The sequence below is a fragment of the Ranitomeya variabilis genome, chromosome 3 (genome assembly GCF_051348905.1).
Source record: "Ranitomeya variabilis isolate aRanVar5 chromosome 3, aRanVar5.hap1, whole genome shotgun sequence".
Taxonomy (NCBI): domain Eukaryota; kingdom Metazoa; phylum Chordata; class Amphibia; order Anura; family Dendrobatidae; genus Ranitomeya; species Ranitomeya variabilis.
Window position 1 is genome coordinate 80573756 of NC_135234.1, and position 20309 is coordinate 80594064.

At 44.9% G+C, this 20309-nt stretch overlaps 1 protein-coding gene across 4 annotated transcripts in view; it reads right to left on the reverse strand.

Moving 5' to 3' along the window:
- Positions 1–20309, reverse strand: part of ABR (ABR activator of RhoGEF and GTPase) — a 430921-nt gene that overhangs the window by 362885 nt on the left and 47727 nt on the right. Inside the window, exon 2 of one of the 4 annotated variants that reach the window (XM_077294253.1) lies at positions 6004–6152. The exons of 1 other annotated variant lie outside the window; for it this stretch is intronic. In XM_077294253.1, the coding sequence (XP_077150368.1) occupies positions 6004–6064 (61 nt within the window). In that variant the 5' untranslated portion in view covers positions 6065–6152. Of the gene's footprint in view, positions 1–6003; positions 6425–20309 lie in introns of those variants that run through there. 2 more of the 4 variants (XM_077294252.1, XM_077294257.1) reach the window with 2 other exon arrangements.

Here is a 20309-nt window from a genome sequence, read left to right on the forward strand (position 1 = left end):
CTTTGTTTAAACTTGAGAAAAATCACAAAAATAAACTCATGGCAATGTTTTTGCACTTACCCATTGTGAGTGAAAAAATGCTGCAAAAACGCTCTAAATTACTGACATGCTTAGGTTTTCAAAAAAAAAAAAGCAGCAGTTTTCCAACTCAGTCAGGAAAAAAAAAACTGCATGAGATCTCTGAAATCTCATAGCTTTTGCTAGTACCATAAAACACAGTTGCATTAAGAAAAAACGCAACAAAAAAATGCAACATGTGAACATAGCCTTAAAGTTCAAAAGCTTAATCTCCTTAAGAACAACACTGTCATTCCTTCCCCACCATGCTGCTGCTCCAACCCTGGCTCTCATTCCTTCCCCAGCGCTGCTCCAGTCCTGGCTAGTGATGAGCGAGTATGCTCGTTGCTCGGGTGGTCTCCAAGTATTTTTGACTGCTCGGAGATTTAGTTTTCCTTGCCACAGCTGGATGATTTACGGCTGCTAGCCAGGCTGAGTACATGTGGGGGTTGCCTGGTTGCTAGGGAATCCCCACATGTAATCAAGCTGGCTAACAGATGTAAATCATCCAGCTGCGGCAAGGAAAACTAAATCTCTGAGCAGTCATAAATACTCGGAGACCACCCGAGCGTGCTCGGGAAAACCCAAGCAACAAGTATACTCGCTAATCAATAGCCCTGGCCTCATTCCTTCCCCAGTGCTGCTGCACCAGTCCTGCCTCTCATTCCTTCCCCCATGCTGCACAAGTCCTGCCTCTCATTCCTTCCCCCATGCTGCACAAGTCCTGCCTCTCATTCCTTCCCCCATGCTGCACCAGTCCTGCCCCTCATTCCTTCCCCCATGCTGCACCAGTCCTGCCTCTCATTCCTTCCCCTATGCTGCACCAAGTCCTGCCCCTCATTCCTTCCCTCATGCTGCACCAGTCCTGCCCCTCATTCCTTCCCCCATGCTGCACCAGTCCTGCCTCTCATTCCTTCCCCTATGCTGCACCACGTCCTGCCCCTCATTCCTTCCCCTATGCTGCACCAAGTCCTGCCCCTCATTCCTTCCCCCATGCTGCACCAGTCCTGCCCCTCATTCCTTCCCCCATGCTGCACCAGTCCTGCCTCTCATTCCTTCCCCTATGCTGCACCAAGTCCTGCCCCTCATTCCTTCCCCCATGCTGCACCAGTCTTGCCCCTCATTCCTTCCCCCATGCTGCACCAGTCCTGCCTCTCATTCCTTCCCCTATGCTGCACCAAGTCCTGCCCCTCATTCCTTCCCCTATGCTGCACCAAGTCCTGCCCCTCATTCCTTCCCCCATGCTGCACCAGTCCTGCCCCTCATTCCTTCCCCCATGCTGCACCAGTCCTGCCTCTCATTCCTTCCCCTATGCTGCACCAAGTCCTGCCCCTCATTCCTTCCCCTATGCTGCACCAAGTCCTGCCCCTCATTCCTTCCCCCATGCTGCACCAGTCCTGCCCCTCATTCCTTCCCCCATGCTGCACCAGTCCTGCCTCTCATTCCTTCCCCTATGCTGCACCAAGTCCTGCCCCTCATTCCTTCCCCCATGCTGCACCAGTCCTGCCCCTCATTCCTTCCCCCATGCTGCACCAGTCCTGCCTCTCATTCCTTCCCCTATGCTGCACCAAGTCCTGCCCCTCATTCCTTCCCCTATGCTGCACCAAGTCCTGCCCCTCATTCCTTCCCCCATGCTGCACCAGTCCTGCCCCTCATTCCTTCCCCCATGCTGCACCAGTCCTGCCTCTCATTCCTTCCCCTATGCTGCACCAAGTCCTGCCCCTCATTCCTTCCCCTATGCTGCACCAAGTCCTGCCCCTCATTCCTTCCCCCATGCTGCACCAGTCCTGCCCCTCATTCCTTCCCCCATGCTGCACCAGTCCTGCCTCTCATTCCTTCCCCTATGCTGCACCAAGTCCTGCCCCTCATTCCTTCCCCTATGCTGCACCAAGTCCTGCCCCTCATTCCTTCCCCCATGCTGCACCAGTCCTGCCCCTCATTCCTTCCCCCATGCTGCACCAGTCCTGCCTCTCATTCCTTCCCGCACTGCTCCAACTCTGCCTCTCATTCCTTCCCGAGAGCTGCTGCTCCAGCCCTGACTCATTCCTTCCCCAGTGCTGCTGCTCCAGCCCTGCCCTCTCATTCCTTCTCTGTTGCTCCAGCCGTCTCTCATTCCTTCCCCGATGCTGCTCCAGCCCTGGCTCTCATTCCTTCCCAGATGCTGCTCCAGCCCTGGCTCTCATTCCTTCCCAGATGCTGCTCCAGCCCTGGCTCTCATTCCTTCCCAGATGCTGCTCCAGCCCTGGTTCTCATTCCTTCCCAGATGCTGCTCCAGCCCTGGCTCTCATTCCTTCCCCGATGCTGCTCCAGCCCCCTCTCTCATTCCTTCCCCGATGCTGCTCCAGCCCCGGCTCTCATTCCTTCCCCGATGCTGCTCCAGCCCCGGCTCTCATTCCTTCCCCGATGCTGCTCCAGCCCCGGCTCTCATTCCTTCCCCAGTGCTGCTCCAGCCCTGGCTCTCATTCCTTCCCCGATGCTGCTCCAGCCCCCTCTCTCATTCCTTCCCCGATGCTGCTCCAGCCCCGGCTCTCAGTCCTTCCCAGATGCTGCTCCAGCCCTGGCTCTCGTTCCTTCCCCGATGCTGCTCCAGCCCCGGCTCTCATTCCTTCCCCAGTGCTGCTCCAGCCCTGGCTTTCGTTCCTTCCCCAGTGCTGCTCCAGCCCTGGCTCTCATTCCTTCCCCAGTGCTGCTCCAGCCCTGGCTCTCGTTCCTTCCCCGATGCTGCTCCAGCCCTGGCTCTCATTCCTTCCCCGATGCTGCTCCAGCCCTGGCTCTTATTCCTTCCCCGATGCTGCTCCAGCCCTGGCTCTCATTCCTTCCCCGATGCTGCTCCAGCCCTGGCTCTCATTCCTTCCCCGATGCTGCTCCAGCCCTGGCTCTCGTTCCTTCCCCGATGCTGCTCCAGCCCTGGCCCTCATTCTTTCCCTAGTGTTGCTCCAGCACTGCCTCACCGCAGCTTTCCGCCGGTCTTGGTAGACACGGTTGCAGCAGTGATGACACATGATTGGCTGCTTGCAACCAACCTCTGGAAAGCTAAAGTAGGTATGAGACACGGATTTAGCAGCAATTTTAGGCCAAGAAAAGGCTGACTGTAGTGTTCTTCAATGAGTTTACAACAAAAAATCCAGAAAAATTTCTGCCCCCTTGTTAGGTCACAGATCTCTGGTTCTTAGATCACTCAATTCTACAAATTATATGTGAATTAATAAAAAAAAAAAAAAAAACAAACACAAAACTATTTTTCCCAATCAAAGTCTGGCCATTGAAGACACAATCCATACAGTTAAGACATACAAACTTCTGCAAAAATAAAGCAACTGTCTGTCCACTCAGAGGGCAAGATGCGCACGCCGGGCCAGGGGCATTTTTAGGCTATAACTATACACAGTGGCATTTGTTGCCCATAAGCCTCCAATATTAAGAACATATATTGGGCGGTACATTTTTTTTTTTTTTTTACTGGAAACCTTTATAATGGAATACTGCAGCAGACTGAGCAATACCGTAAAGCAGAAAAAAACCGGCATGCTAACATATCAGCCTGTCAGAGGCAATATTCTTTTTCGGCCTTGGTTCGGTAATTTGGGGCTACACATACATTTGATTTGATGTACAGGCTAGCACCTTTCCATATAACAAACGGGCACCGGAAATGCAGTGTGAAATCCCACGGATAGTATAGGATACACTGGCACCATAGAAGTAGTGACTAATAGATGCAAAAGAAATGATTGACAGCTCAGATTACATTTACTGCAGGAATAGAATCTAATTATATAGTAAAACTAATTATTGCTGCTTAATCCAGGTCTATCCTGAATGTATACTTTATCAGTACCCATATATGATGCACCGGCACGGCCATGATTGTCAACAACTAAACCGCATGATACGTCAGTGTAACGTTATCTATGACCGGGAGACACGGCACTCTGCAATTTTCCAGGTGATTTGGTGTTTAGTGAAAATAGCAATACAGCAATTTTGCAGCTTTCAGATGCCGCATTTCCAGCCTGGTTCCCTCCCTTACCGGCTCCCTGAGCAGACAGCCATCAGCATGGCATAAAACTCAGCTGTCAGTCAAAAATGGCACCGGGCTCTCATGCAGAAATGCTGCACCCTGCGGCCATGAAGACCGTCTTCTGGATCCCTGAAACATTAGCAATATTAGTGCCTAATACAATATTCGGATGTTCAACATGGCGAGCTGTTATCCATTAACCCCATCAGTCTCAGGCTGATATGAATCAGTATTTTTATCCAATATTTACCCAATTCTAGTGTATGGGGGGTCCCTGCCCCCTTTATATATTGGATTATTAACCAATGCGTCCATGATTATGCATCTGGACAAGATAACATGTCGGTGCCATCTAAGCGGCATTGTTGTTGGGTATTTTCTGGACAATATCAACTTCGCATATGCGAAACTACAGATTGTGCTGGTTTGTACATTGCACCATGTGTGCGTTTTATTCAGTATTCATGTACAGTAATCATATAATGGATATATTAGAATATGCATAGGAGTGATGCAACGTTACATATCCCTCAATCGGTTTAGACTCGTTTATCCAGGCATGGGTGTATACACCATACACACACACACACACACACACACACACACACACACACACAAGCGCTCTGTACTCTTCTTTTATTCAGGAGGGAAATGAAAATCAAAGGGCCCGAATCTGCCACACATCTAGACAGCGCAGACAGCTGATCAATCCCAAGCCAGACTCCTCCGAGCAGCGATGCCAGCCCCAGCTGGGAGAAAATGAGCACAGAATACCAGATGTGAACAGGAGCACGTAAGCGGGGAAGTGAGAAGCCGGGAGCGATGTGTGCGCAAAATGGATAAAGCTGCTGCACAGCACAAAGGTAGAGAAGGTGCAAAATTATTAAAGCAGGCCAGGTCTGGTGAAAAGTAACCACAAAGATTTTATGCATCAAAAATAATGTCACAGGAAATCGCACCTCTCCTGATACAACTAGGGTGTGCAGCGATGAAAGCGAGCTCGTCCTTCCCATTTACGTAGACATATGTTCTGGGCACCATTGATGTACATCCTCTATAGGCGCTCGCCGATCCTATACACTGTACCAAGGTGCACACTGCCCATGTGTGTCCATGGGTGAGGCCCAGTTGTAATAATATCACTGTGGATATAGATATAGTGTGTGTGTGTGTGTGTGTGTGTGTGTGATAGTGTGTGTGTGTGATAGTGTGTGAGTGTGTGTGTGTGTGTGTGTGATAGTGTGTTTGTGTGTGTGTGTGATTGTGTGTGTGATAGTGTGTGTGTTATAGTGTGTGTGTGTGTGAGTGATAGTGTGTGTGTGTGATAGTGTGTGTGATAGTGTGTGTGTGATAGTGTGTGTGTGATAGTGTGTGTGAGATAGTGTGTGATAGTGTGTGTGTTATAGTGTGTGTGTGTGTATACACACATACAAACAAAAACACACGCATAAATATACACATACACACATGCATACATATACACCAATATACACATACATACACACACACACCATATACACGCACGCGTACATATATATATACATATATATATATATATATATATATATATATATATATATATATATATATATATATATATATATATATATATATATATATACACACATATATATATATACACACACACACATTTATATACATATACCTGTATCCTATATGTATCTCAACAACGATGCTGAACAAGAAAATCTTGATAATTGACTTTTTTAGCCAAGTGACTTTTTTGCCCTTTTTTGAAGGTACAGTTTGTACTCAAGCGCTGTAATGCGACCCATAACATGGTTATTCCATATGTGAGTGAATGAATGAATGAATGACGCTTTTAGAAACAAAAAATATATATATCTGCGTTATCGAAGTGAAGACCGGCACTATGCAAAACCCCCGGAAAAACGGCCACTTACTGCTGTAGAGTGTGTCTATCCAGGAGAGACGAGGCATTCCTTGGTGGCTCACGGGCTCCATGGTGTCTCATTCAAGAAGTCCTTCAGATCCCCACCTGCATTTCATCAGACACTGATGGAGAAGATGTTCAGGCCAGGACCGCTGCCCCCTGGGGAAGGAAGCGGTTCATGTCTCAGAGAGGGAGCGATAGGTAGAGCGCAGAGGACAGGACACTGCAGGGGACAGGCCAAAGCTTTGCAGAGGAAAGCAGCACAGTATATGAAGAAAAAAAGGTAGGAGAGAGGAAAGCAGGAGGACAGGCAAGCGGCAGAGATTCTGCCGGAGAATGAGGATGCTAGTGCCAAGGATGCCTAAGAGATCCAAGCTCATGCATGAGCGGAGGCGCGGGCTGATGCTTTGTGTCCCTGAAGTTCTCTGTTTACACTGAAGATGCAGAGGAGGGGGCTGTGTTAGGTGGAAAGGGGGTGGGTTAGGGGAAGCTCTGTCCTGAAACTGACAGATGGGCGGATGGTTTTCCCCTTGGATGCAGATGGTAATTAGCTGTGTCCTCAACACAGAGCCTGTGCTCCCTCTAGGCACCTGCCGGGGACCGCAGCATCCGAGACCTATACAATGCTGCCATTCGCCTGCAGCAAATCCACTACTGTGGTCTCTCCCAGTCACTGGGAAACCCCTCGATAAGATGGTATCATTGTATGAGGGTCTCCATGTCAGCCATCCCCGACACAATGGTGCTCATCTGATAAAGACCACCTGCTTGTAGAGACCATGGATGCTAGCCGGTAACCATGCTGCCTTCTAGGACTGGTCCAGTCCCAGCCTCTCCTCCCTTTCGTACCTGTTGGAAAGCACAAGTTCGTGCAGCGATTTGCCACCGTCTGTGCCGGCAGTATTGTTTTCTGTAATGAAATGGATCCTGCGTCTGCACAAACGTGTTAAGTCTTGTAAGCAGAACCGCCAGTGTGTCAGCCAACAAATCGATAGACTCACTGGGAGAATGACGCCTGCGGACACCAGACTCTATCATTAAAACAAATGGGTTTTTAATTTCGGCCACTATCATCGGCCTGATAGATAATGTCTTTGGCAGATTTCCATTTAAAGGGACATCAGGATTGAACTTGAGACTCTACAATAAAGGCACGTGCTGATTAGATCCACAGACACCGGGGAAACGTTGGCCAAAGTAGTAGATTTTGACAGCCCATTATTTGAAAATTCTGCCCGAGCGTCTGCAATGGTCGATGACCGCGATCTGTAGCAGGAATTCCGCACCTGCTATTAGGCGGAACCAGACGTGTGCAGCCACCGATCATCAGCCACATTGCACATTATAATCATTTTTATTTTTGATTATATCCCTGATGTACCATCGTAGTCTGGCATGTTGATGACTGGGTCGTTTGCATACACAATCTGATGTTCGATTGATGACCCCTATCTCAGGACACATGTGGCCGGCCGTACACCAGTGCTCCCCAATACTGCTCCAGCAGCTAGAAAGCTCCAGAGAAATGCATTTGTGAATGAACGCTTCTACAACGTCTCACCGTGCCAAACATGCTGTCGTCTATATACAACTTTGGCAAAGGAAAACTTACTCCGAGACAAGCGATTTAGGAGCAAGTCCAAATCAATGAGTGACTGAGTGCACACTGCGTTGTGGCCAATGTCAGCATATAGAGTCAGGCGGCATTCACCCAATAACAACATCAGTCCACCATAGAGATATATTGTATACAAAAATCCACACTCCATTGTATGCAGCATGCTTTACTGAGGGCTCAAGCAAAGAACACACAAAAAGCAAGCTACACTTTTACCCACAGATAATCAGAGTGCAGGCATGCACCGGGCTGAACGGGGACAGTGTGTACTGGACCCACTGCGCACAGACATGTACCGGACAGACAGTGTACAGGCGTATACCGGCCTGACAATTTTTGGTCTCCGTCTGGTCAGTGGCAACATAGTAATATATGCCAGGGGTGGGCAATTTATTTTCCCAAGGGGCCAAATGAGACCATGACCATTGTAGAGAGCGGAAACAACTAATCCTGCTCACTAATTATATTAACAATTATTTACCTTAATATTGATTGGATCACTTAATATTGAGCAGAATTAACAAAGATCCCTATATATATCGTAAGAGCCCCCACATATGCCGTATATAGAGGCTGAGCCCCAGCATAGCCTCCTAAACACAGCATGAGCCCCCCATATAGCCTATGTATATAAATATCACATACACATGAAAAAAACACACACTTGCCTCGCTCCCGTTCCCCTGGCGCTCTGCCTTTGTACCTGCCTCCGATGCACAGTGTACAAATGATGTGATAAAATGACAGTCACATCAGCTGTCCCACATGCTGATTGGTGGACGACAGGGCCTAGTGCCAATTTCCCCTTGTTCAAGAAACTCCTACAAACTGACAGTGGATGGGGGCAGGTACGGTGCAGCCCATGGGCCAGTTTCAGCCCTTTGGATGTCTCGCAAGATGGCCAGATGTGGCCCGCAGACCGCACTTCGCCCGAGTCCGGTATAAGCCATATCAAAGTTACATAAATAGCTACAAGCTGGCAGTAATATGGATATAAGTGAATATACAGTGTCATGCAAAGGTTTGGGCACCCCTGGTCAAAATTACTGTTATTGTGAACAGTTAAGCAAGTTGTATATGAAATCATCTCTAAAAGGCCTAAAGTTAAAGACACATTTTCTTTTTTCAAGTTGCTTTTTCTTCAGGTCGAAATGTAATTAAGAAATGGTATTTATCAGGAATAGTGGAGGTCAAGGTAAGGTCTGGAAGACCAAGCAAAATTTCAGTGAGAGCTGCTCGTAAGATTGATAGAGAGGCAAATCAGAATCACTGCTTGACTGCAAAACAGCTTCAGAAAGATTTGGCAGTCTGTGGAGTTTCAGTACATTCTTCTACTATTCAGACACACCTGAACAAACATGGCCTTCATGGAAGAGTCATCAGAAGAAAACCTCTCCTGCATCCTCACCATAAAATTCAGCATCAGAAGTATGCAAAAGAAAATCTAAACAAGCCTGATGCATCTTGGAAACAAGTCCTGTGGACCAATGAGGTTAAAATAGAAGTCTTTGGCCACAATGATGAAATTTATGTATAGAGAAAATAAATAGCACAGAATTTCAGGAAAACATCCCACCAAACCATTAAGAATGGGGGTGGATCAGTCATGCTTTGCGGTTGTGTTGCAGCCAATGGCACTGGGAACATTTTATGGGTAGAGGGAAGAATGAATTCAATGAAATGTCAACAAATTCTTGATGCAAACATAACATCACCTGTTAAAAAAAAAAAAAAAAAAAAAGAGATGAATTTGAAAGAGGATGGCTTCAAGGTATGGATAATGATCCTAAAAACACATGTCAGAATCCACAATAGACTACCTCAAAAGGCAGAAGCTGAAGGTTTTGCAATGACCCTCAAAGTCCCCTGAAGTGAACATCATTGAAAATCTGTGACTAGACCTCAAAATAGAGCATGAAAGATGACCCAAGATTCTCACAGAACTGGGAGAATTTTACAAAGTATAATGGATAAAAATCCCTCAAACAAGAACTGAAAAACTGTTGGCTGACTACAAAACGCGTTTACACGTTGATACTTTCAAAAGGGGGTACTATCTATGCAGGGTACCCAAACTTTTGTATTGTCCATTTTCCTACTTAATTTTATTAATTTTATAATGTAAAAGCTGGGAAAAAAAAAGTGTGTGTGTATATATGTATATATATATATATATATATATATATATATATATATATATATATATATATATATATATATATATATATATATATATATATATATTCCTACTAATTTTTATCATGTAAAAGATAGAATTTTTTTTTTTATTTTTTTTTTTCTTTATTATTTTTTTGTCTAAAATACAAAGTAAATGTGTCATCTTTAACTTCAGGCCTTTTAGAGATCAGTTCATCTTCAACTTGCTTAACTGTTCACAATAACATTAATTTTGACCCGCAGTGCCCACATTTGTACACTGTAAAATATCCATCCATTTAATCTCTGATGTTCCAGCATAGCACCGCCACAGCCTATCTACTCCATGTGACGCTGCATACGATCACTGGCCTCAGAGATATACGTCACATGCGGCCGTTAAATCCAGCAATTGGCTGCAGCATTCACGTGAAAGGGGATACAGACAGAGAGGCGGCCAATGTGGGGATTAAATGAGTATATCCTCTTGACTTATTTTGCCAGTAAAGCGGACCATACCTTTAGGCTATGTGCACACGTTGCAGATTTAACTGTGGAATCTTCTGTGCAGATTCTGCATATCTTGGCAGAAAACGCAGGTCAGAATCTGCGCCTTTTTGGTATGTGCACACGTTGCAGATTTTTGGGCGGATTTCTTCCTTTTTTTTACCCCTGAAGATTTCTATTATGGAATGGGTGCAGAAACGCAGCAGATCTGCAAAAATAATTGACATGCTCCTTTTTTGAATCTGCTGCGTTTTCTGTGCAGATTTTTCCGCACTATTGGCACAGCAATTTTTTTTTTGCCATTGATTTACATTGTACAGTAAATCACTTGCAGATCTGCAGCTCCTTAAAGGGACTCTGTCACCTGAATTTGGAGGGAGCGCGGTTTTGCACTGCGGATTTATCAAATCCGCTGCAGAAAATTCTGCAATGGAATCCGCAGCATGGGCACATGGCCTTAACCAGTGTTCCCAAACTCCGGTCCTCAAGAGCCACCAACAGGTCATGTTTCAGGATTTCCTTAGTATTGCCCAGTAGGGTTGAGTGAAACGGGCCGGCCATTTTCAGAAGTCGCCGACTTTTGGCAAACCCGACCCGACCCCTGTGTGGGGTCGGCCATGAGGTCGGCGATCTTCTGAATCTGGTATCGGAATTCCGATACAGAGTTCCGATATGTTTGCGATATCGGAAATCGGTATCGGAATCTACATTTAAGTGTAAAATAAAGAATTAAAATAAAAAATATTGATATACTCACCTCTCCGGAGGCCCCTGGACATCGCCGCTGGTAACCGGCAGCCTTCTTTGCTTAAAATGAGCGCGTTTACGGCCTTCCATGACGCCACGGCTTCTGATTGGTCGCGTGGCGGTCACATGAGCGGCATGCGACCAATCACAAGCCGTGACGTAATTCTCAGGTCCTAAATTCCTAATTCTAGGAATTTAGGACCTGAGAATTACGTCACGGCTTGTGATTGGTCGCGTGAGCGGTCACATGGGCGGCCGCGACCAATCACAAGCCGTGACGTCATCTAAGGCCCTTAACACGCTCATTCTTAAGAAGGAAGGCTGCCGGAAAGAAGCAGGGCGCGTCCGAGGGTGAGTATATACCTAATAGGAATATACTCACCCTCGGCTTCTTTCCGGCAGCCTTCCTTCCCAAGAATGAGCGCGTTCAGGGCCTTAGATGACGTCACGGCTTGTGATTGGTCGCGGCCGCCCATGTGACCGCCACGCGACCAATCACAAGCCGTGACGTAATTCTCAGGTCCTAAATTCCTAGAATTAGGAATTTAGGACCTGAGAATTACATCACGGCTTGTGATTGGTCGCGTGGCGGTCACATGAGCGGCACGCGACCAATCAGAAGCCGTGACGTCATGCAAGGCCCTGAACGCGCTCATTTTAAGCAAAGAAGGCTGCCGGTTACCAGCGGTAAGGTCCCGGCTGCGTCGGAGAGGTGAGTATATCCATATTTTTTTATTTTAATTCTTTATTTTACACATTAATATGGATCCCAGGGCCTGAAGGAGAGTTTCCTCTCCTTCAGACCCTGGGAACCATAGTATCCCATTGCACTGCATTGGGTTTCGTGTTTCGGCCGACCCCGACTTTTTTATAGGATCGGCCGATTTCACTCGACCCAACTTTGGAGAAAGTCGGGTTTCGTGAAACCCGACCCGATCCTATAAAAATAAAAGTCGCTCAACCCTATTGCCCAGGTGATATTTGCATCACCTTCACAGACGACAATTCCATCACCTGTGAAATACTAAGGAAATCCTGAAAACATGACCTGTTGGTGGCTCTTGAGGACTGGAGTTGGGGAACACTGCTTTAAACAATAGCAAGTTTCCGTCCCTGGAGCCAATTTCGCCTTCTTCAAGAAACCCCAACAATCAGTGACACAATTATTGCCACGTATGTGCTCAATGATCACCTCACTTGGGGTATAGTAAAACTGAGCAGATTTTTGCAGAAATTTCTGAGTGCCGTCAACCCCTCCCCCATTCAGATGTATCTGTACTGCTTTGGCCTAGTATGAATATGGTTATCAGGTGAAGAAGCACAATCACATATCATTCAGAGCATCCATAGTTGCAAAGTATCCCATTGGATTCACTATGTTTACCTTTACCTCTGCCAATAAAGCCATACGATCCTACAAATACATCAAACCTCCAATATAAATTGCTAATAATGCCCTGAACAATCCAGAAACCACAATATTTTATTCATGGCTCCATCCATATAATTAACATGTATAAATGGACCCGTGATGCGAAAACTATAAAACCCATTCCCACAAAGGTTTGCGGGTTTTCATAGTTGAGGCCGTAATTCATACAATAGCATCGATACACATAACAAAAAAAAAAAACACTCACAGGTATATAATTCAGAGCTGCTAAATAATTAATCAGTGAATAATAGGACAATAACGCACCCCACCACAGGCTCAGTCCGGAGCTATGGGGGTCCACATTGTGCAGCATTCCAACACCATATATACTGGGGAATGAACAAGTACGTATCAAAAACAAAAAAAGCGTCCAATACATATAAATCTACAAAAAGTTCTGCTAAAAACAAAACAAGACTTGCATTCATGCAGCTATTGAGCCAAGTCCAACTTTAGGTGGCAGCCGGCTAGTGGTAAGATTGGCAGCCATTTCTACCCAGGAGGGGAGATCAGACATGGGAATTCGCAGGTTATTATGTAAGCGGTCCATTGCATTTCCCCGTCAGTCCCAAACTGTCAGAGCCGTGAAGGTTAACAAGCTTAGGTAGCGCTCTACAGATAGCCCATCTCCTTTCATGCCTCGTACACACACGGCCTTGGTCTCGAGCCCGCGGGCTGGGAGCAGAGCAGCAATTACACAAAAACGCTGTTGTGAAAACATTAATGATTAGTTGGGCCCCAGAGCATCTCACATTTCTCCGGCTTCAGATCCTTTGTTCTGTGGTTTTCCAAACCGGAGCTGACACACAAAGGGCTCAAGTCCTCGGCGGAGAAGGAGCACACAGCTGATCCTACACATCCCAGCTAGAGAATAAGGGCTTGTAGAGCATGGGGGGGGGGGGGGGACATCATTTCTTCCTTGTACTTTAAAATAATCCAACTTAATGTCATATTAGTCAAGCTAAATAAGTCTATTCCTTAACATGCCAATGTGCTCTAAGCAGATCATGGCATAAGGCTGGTGCATACGGCTCTAGTCACCACTATCAGCTCATGCACTAAGGAGGAATATGGCCACAGTCTGGAGAGAGGCCTAGGGGAGCCACGGAAATTTTTGTGGTGGGCCATTCTGGAGAAAAGCTCAGTCTTCTGCGCCTCCCTGTAAACTTATAAGAGGTATTCTCAAGTTTGGAAATTCTCTGGTATCCGATAAATAACTTCTCAATCACTGTAAGTGAGACCACCACTGGGACCCCCACCGTTCCCAGACAACCAGGGGCCTGAAGAGCCTCACGTGAAAAAATGGTACGTGCATCATCAGCGCGCCGTCAGCGCTCCAGGCCGGGCCAATGCACCATCAGCGCTTTTAACGGATGGATAAATGACAAAGCTTCTCCCTTAATTTTGAATGTTACATACGGACAGCACACAGATGCCATCCACGTGTTGTAAGTATTTTTCACGGATCCATAGACTTGTATTGCCCCTTGTCATTAAAGACAAAACCTATGAAGAGCACCATGGGTACCTGATGTATCCACGAAAAATATGAACATGAGGTCTTAGACTTCTGTTGTAGGAAGAGAGAAACTGAATTTATGCAGAACACAAAAGGCTGATGTGAACAGGGCCTAAACAAATGGTATATAGCTGCATATTGGTCATGTGAAAAACAAAAGAACACACTCTTGGCCTCCGTCTGTGGAATATAGAAACTTTAAAGGTGTTGTCCGGTCAAACTCGGGAAGTCTGCAGTCACTCTGTGTGACCGCAGGCTTATGAATCCCCCCAGCGCAGGCACTGTGAGCTGTGAGGATTCGCCGGTTTCAGACCCGGGAACGAAGGGTATGTACGAGTTATACGAACCCCTAGACAGTGGGCGCGACCTCGCTCTAATTTGACCAGACAAGACCTTTAAATTAAACGTCAGAAAAGCCCTCTAATATACACTTTGGGCTAAGTGCACTAAGGCAGTGTGTGTTTAGCCTCACGCACAGTACTGGCAATCCGTCAATACATGAGGTCAAACCTTGTGAAACACGGATTCAAGCATCAGAACAAGAGTTAGGGCGCAGTGGGATGGCCATATCACCCACGCGAGGATCGTATCGCAGTGCACGGACTGACAGTCGGCTGTGCTGACCCCGAGCGTGACATCTGCATAGAAACACTCTTCTGCGCCCTTAGCATCAGACACATCTCTCATAAGTAGTGGTTCTACATTAAAAATAAAACAAATCATACAATAGGTCAAAGATGCAGCATATAATGACAGTTTTTACACTGCTCTAACCTGTACAGCCACCGGTGGCAGCAGATAAATCTGCCCCACTGCATTATTCTACCTGTACGGACCTGAAGAGTATAAATACTCGATTACACCCTTAAAGTTAGATGTCACAGCCATCATTTCTTAGGGTCACATTCACACAACAGTATTTGTCATCCACGAACACAATTAATGAAACTATTTTACTGGATCTGGGTATCCCATCCACTAAAATCTGTGAATGTGCTATTCTGATCAGTTATTGCGGAAGAAACTCAGCCACACAAGTCCTAACAGATGGTACATGGAAGCCATATGTTTTTAACAACTGCCTTTTTTGCAGGCGCAAAAACGAACAAGTTATTGTGAACATACAGTACCAGTTAAAAGTTTGGACATACCTGGTCATGCAATGGTTTTCCATGAACTGATTGAAATGTGCACATTACAAACTCAGACTGACGGCAGCAAAACCACAAAAGCAAACAAGGAGAAAAGAAACATGTGAAACCAACCAGAATATAGGCTAAACCCAAAGTTTCGTCGGAGTACCCCCTTTTATATCTGATGACCGATTAATAACCCACACACCCTTCTCTCTCAAGCAGCTTCATCAGGTTGTTTCTTGGTATGGACAGGATTACCTAGTCAGAGGACATTTGGGAAGTCACTGATCTTCAGAAAGCGTTTGCGGCCATTAGGTGTATTTTGTGGTTCTATACAGTGCTGAGCTCTATTCCACAAATTTTTTACCCAGAATATGGCAAGGACTAAACTAAATAAAGAGAAAATATAGTCCTTTATTAACTTTAAAAGACATCAAGGTAACTCAATCCAGAAAATAGCTAGAATCTTAAGGCTATATACGTACACATTGCAGATTTTTGTGCGGATTTCTTCCCCTGCAGATTTCTATTATGGAATGGGTGCAGAAACGCAGCAGATCAGCAAAATGAATTGACATGGTCTTTATTGAATCTGCTGCGTTTTCCGTGCAGATTTTTCCGCACCATTAGCACAGCGGTTTTTTTGCCATTGATTTACATTGTACTGTAAATCACTTGCGGATTTGCAGCGTTTCTGCGTGGAAAAAAACGCTGCAGATCTGCAGGTAATCTGTGACGTGTGCACATACCCTAAAAGGTATCCACAAATGTAGTAAATTCCAGTGATTAAACTGGCTCTTATGAGGACCTCCCCAGGAAATAATGACAAACACCTCAGCTGCAGAGGATAAGTTCGTCAGAGTTACATGCCCTTTACACTACAAATTGACAGCACCTCATGTAAAAGCCCTCAATGTTTCACAGACATCAAGCAGCAGAAATATCAACATCAAATCTCCAAAGGAGACTGCGAGAGGCAGACCTTTATTATTTATTATAGCGCCATTTATTCCATGGTGCTTTACATGTGAAAGGGGGTGTACATAAATAAAAACGAGTACAGTAATCTTAAACACTAAAAGTCATGACTGTTACAGGAGGAGAGAGGACTCACATGGTTGAAATGCTGCAAAAGAGCCACTACTGAGGTTTGCAAACAAGAATAGACTGGTTTAGGCAAGCAACACAAGGATTGGACATTAGATCAGTATAAAGTTATACTGTGGTCATGAGTCAAATCTCCAAGGCTGGTGTTTCCATCAATGAACTCTTGAAGAGGCATATTAGCTCACTGAAGCTGCTAGAGAAAACAACAAGGGGTAGCAAAGTGGTCATCAGAGTAAAAGGGGGATACTTTGAATAATAGAGAAAATGCCAACAGGGTGTAAAGTGGTCAGAGTAAAAGGGGGTACTTTGAGGAATATAAGGTTTAACACATATGCAAACTATATACAACCAGCTCACCCATTGACTGAATGCACAGATCCAGGCCCATGATATTGGCAATCCAGAGGCAATCCAAAAGACAGCAGGCAATCCAGCACGTCGGCAAAAATAAAACTTTTATTTAAATCCACTAAAACGAATCAGACATGGCAAGATGAGAAAATTACCCATAAGGGTATGTGCACACATTGCGGATTTCCTGCGGATCAGCAGCGTTTTTTGCGGTGCAGAAACGCTGCAGATCCGCAAATGATTTACAGTACAATGTAAATCAATGAGAAAAAAAAAAAGCTGTGCACACCAGAGGTGTCAAACTGCATTCCTGGAGGGCCGCCAACAGGTCATTTTTTCAGGATTTCCTTAGCATTCCACAAGGTGCTGGAGTCATTCTGTGCAGGTGATTAAATTATCACCTGTGCAATACAAGGAAATCCTGAAAACATGACCTGTTGGCCCTCGAGGAATGCAGTTTGACACCTCTGGTGCACACGTTGCGGAAAATCCGGTGAGGAAACGCTGCGGATTAAAAGAAGTAGCATGTCACTTCTTTTTTGCGGATCTGCAGCGTTTTTGTACCCATTCCATTATAGAAATCCGCAGGGGTAAAAAAACGCAGCAAATCCGCACAAAAAAACGCAACAAATCCGCAGCTGCGTTTTCTGCAATGAGAGGCAGAATCTGCACCAGAAATTCCTAAGGCTAATCCGCAACGTGTGCACATAGCCTAAAAGAATATTTCAAAGTGATAATTCTTACTCCTAACCTCCAAGGTTTAGCACACATTCTGGTTTGTTTCACAAGTGTTACAATACTCATTTTCATGTATGATTGTCGGTTTGCTGCCTTCAGTCTGAATCTACAATGGTACAAAGTCCAGCATTGATAGCATATTTATTTTGAAAATATAGATCTAATAAAATGTGATTGATATAATGCTGCTATATACCATTATTTTTCTTTTGTGAATCTATAATGTGTATTATTCCGATATGAACATGAATAGGAGTGTCAAAACTTTTGATCGTTACTGTATGCCCAATTAGGTGCGAAGGAAAAAATTATGTACCTTTTTTGGCGCTGTTGTATAAGAAAAAAGTCCATTGTAGGAATTAGTCGCGTACTAATTATGTGGGTGTACTCCACACAGAAAAGAAGAGGATCTGTACCATGGAATGGCAAATCTTGTGCGGAGCCATTGCACATTAATCTTGAAATCTGCAGTAAAAATGCAATGGTCAGACCGATTTTGGTAGAGGACGCGCAAGTCAGAATTTTACTCCAGTGTGAAGTTTAACTGTCTAGATACAGCGGAAATAAAACATTTTTTCTGCAAACTCACAAGTATGGCATTAAAAATGTACAGTGCATCATAAAACCATCTCCGGACCAATAAACCCGGGATGTGTCATCAGTATTCTGCTTAATAGGACGACAGCAGGGAGTTCTGGAATAAACGGATTTAAGCTGGAGAGAGAAAAACTTTGGCGAATGTGAAATTGTTTATTCCGCTTCTTATTTGTTCGGAGGATTAACTGTTTTTAATTAAGTAGATTACAAGCACTATTCAATGGGGAAAGCTGGCAGATGACGGTTATGGGATAGGATGTCAGCTAAATCTTACACGCCAGGAGCTTGGCGACACATTCTGTGCAATGACAAATATCTGACATCTTTAGGATTGGTGAAGGAGGGTAAACAAAAAGAAAAGAAAACCCCGTCAACAACTTTGAATGTTTCTTTCTTTCCATTAGGAGCAATAAACATATGTAGTTTACACAATATATAACAAAGGACAGAAATACTGAATATTTGGTATCTGTATAACTGGAAATAAACAGGAGATATTTACAAGTGGCACCACTAGGATTTTGTTATTTTGTGTTGTTTTTTTAACAAAACATTTAGTAATATATAAAATCAGTTGGAATCAATAATGTTGGAAAATCCCTGCTAAAAAATGCACCACGGCAACAGATTCTTGGGATTAATGTATCTATAAAATAGCGGTAGTGTAAGAGATGGACAATGGTCATGAGACTTCAAGTTCCCCAACAATAAAACAGATTAGGACCACTGGCTAATCACCTCCAAATATTATTTGACTGAAAAAAGGGGATGGTCGACAGGGAGTAAGTATACCTGGATTTTTGGATGCACAGATCTAACAGATACTTTGTGACTGTAGTGCACTCTGGTATTATGCTCAGAAGGTAGAAGATATCAGCTGTGATATCAGGAGCTATAGAGAAAGCAGCATGCATGCTATTCTGGTGAGAAATATGCTGAGCCGCGACCTTCACTGTACAGAAGGACAAAGATCCCACTACTAACCCAAACTGCAACATGCAGCTGCTTCACCAAGGCCACATGCAAACTGGCACTGAAGCTTGTAGAGTAGTACGTGCATGGCGTCTGTGTACATTTTCTTTCCTAGAAGAATGCCACATCTTTCTTCTATCCGAACAAAAAAACAAAAAAAACAAAACAACAAAAAAAAAATTGCATTTCTAGACTCATGCACTCTGGAAACTACATAAAGTGCAGAAGAGACTCATGCACTCTGGAAACTACATAAAGCGCAGAAGAGACTTGTGCACTCTGGAAACTACATAAAGCTCAGAAGAGACTCATGCATTCTGGAAACTGCATACAGTGCAGAAGAGACTCATGCACTCTGGAAACTACATAAAGCTCAGAAGAGACTCATGCATTCTGGAAACTGCATACAGTGCAGAAGAGACTCATGCACTCTGGAAACTACATAAAGCTCAGAAGAGACTCATGCACTCTGGAAACTGCATACAGTACAGAAGAGACTCATGCACTCTGGAAACTGTATATAGTACAGAAGGGACTGCACCTGTCTGCATCAAAATATGCAATGCCAATACGCTCGGACTATTGAGTTTGTTTTGTTTCTTGCTACATTTCACCTTTTTAAGTTTTGGTGCCAATTTAACCCAGCCTTTTTCTAATGTACTTTTTTGTTAAAGGGACTCTGTCATTTGAATTTGGAGGGAACAATTTTCAGTCATATGGGCGGGGTTTTTGGGTGTTTGATTCACCCTTTCCTTACCCGCTGGCTGCAATATTGGATTGAAGTTCATTCTCTGTCCTCCATAGTACACTCCTGCGTAAGGCAAGATTGCCTTGTGCAGGCATGTACTACGGAGGACAGAGAATGAACTTCAATCCAATATTGCAGCCAGCGGGTAAGGAAAGGGTGAATCAAACACCCGAAAACCCCGCCCATATGACTGAAAATTGTTCCCTTCAAATTCAGGTGACAGAGTCCCTTTAAGCAGCAACGCTAGAATTTTACACAAAAAAATGCAATTAAGATTTTTTTACATGCATTCTTTCAGGCTCACTACAAAATCACGGCAACGGCCTGGAAGTCCTGCGCTTGTGCACTGCCCATCCGATCCCCGGACATCCGCACTGAATTTGGGTGTATGTCCCCCGGCTTCCTTTCACATGTGCACATGCAACGGAGCCGCCGTGAGTCAGTGGCCACATGACAGTTCGCGCAGGGTGCACGATATGGGTGCCAGGGTCTTCTCGCTCGCAACCGCAGAGCATGCACACATGTGGAAAAAAAAAAAAAAGGACATGACAGATTCCCTTTAAGAGCAAAATTCTGCAGTCTCATCCAGACAATTATTATTTAGTTTCACTTCAAACATCTCAGTAGAAAAAAAAGATATCAAGTAATAAGAAATGGAGAGGCGGCGCAGGGAAGATTAGCGAC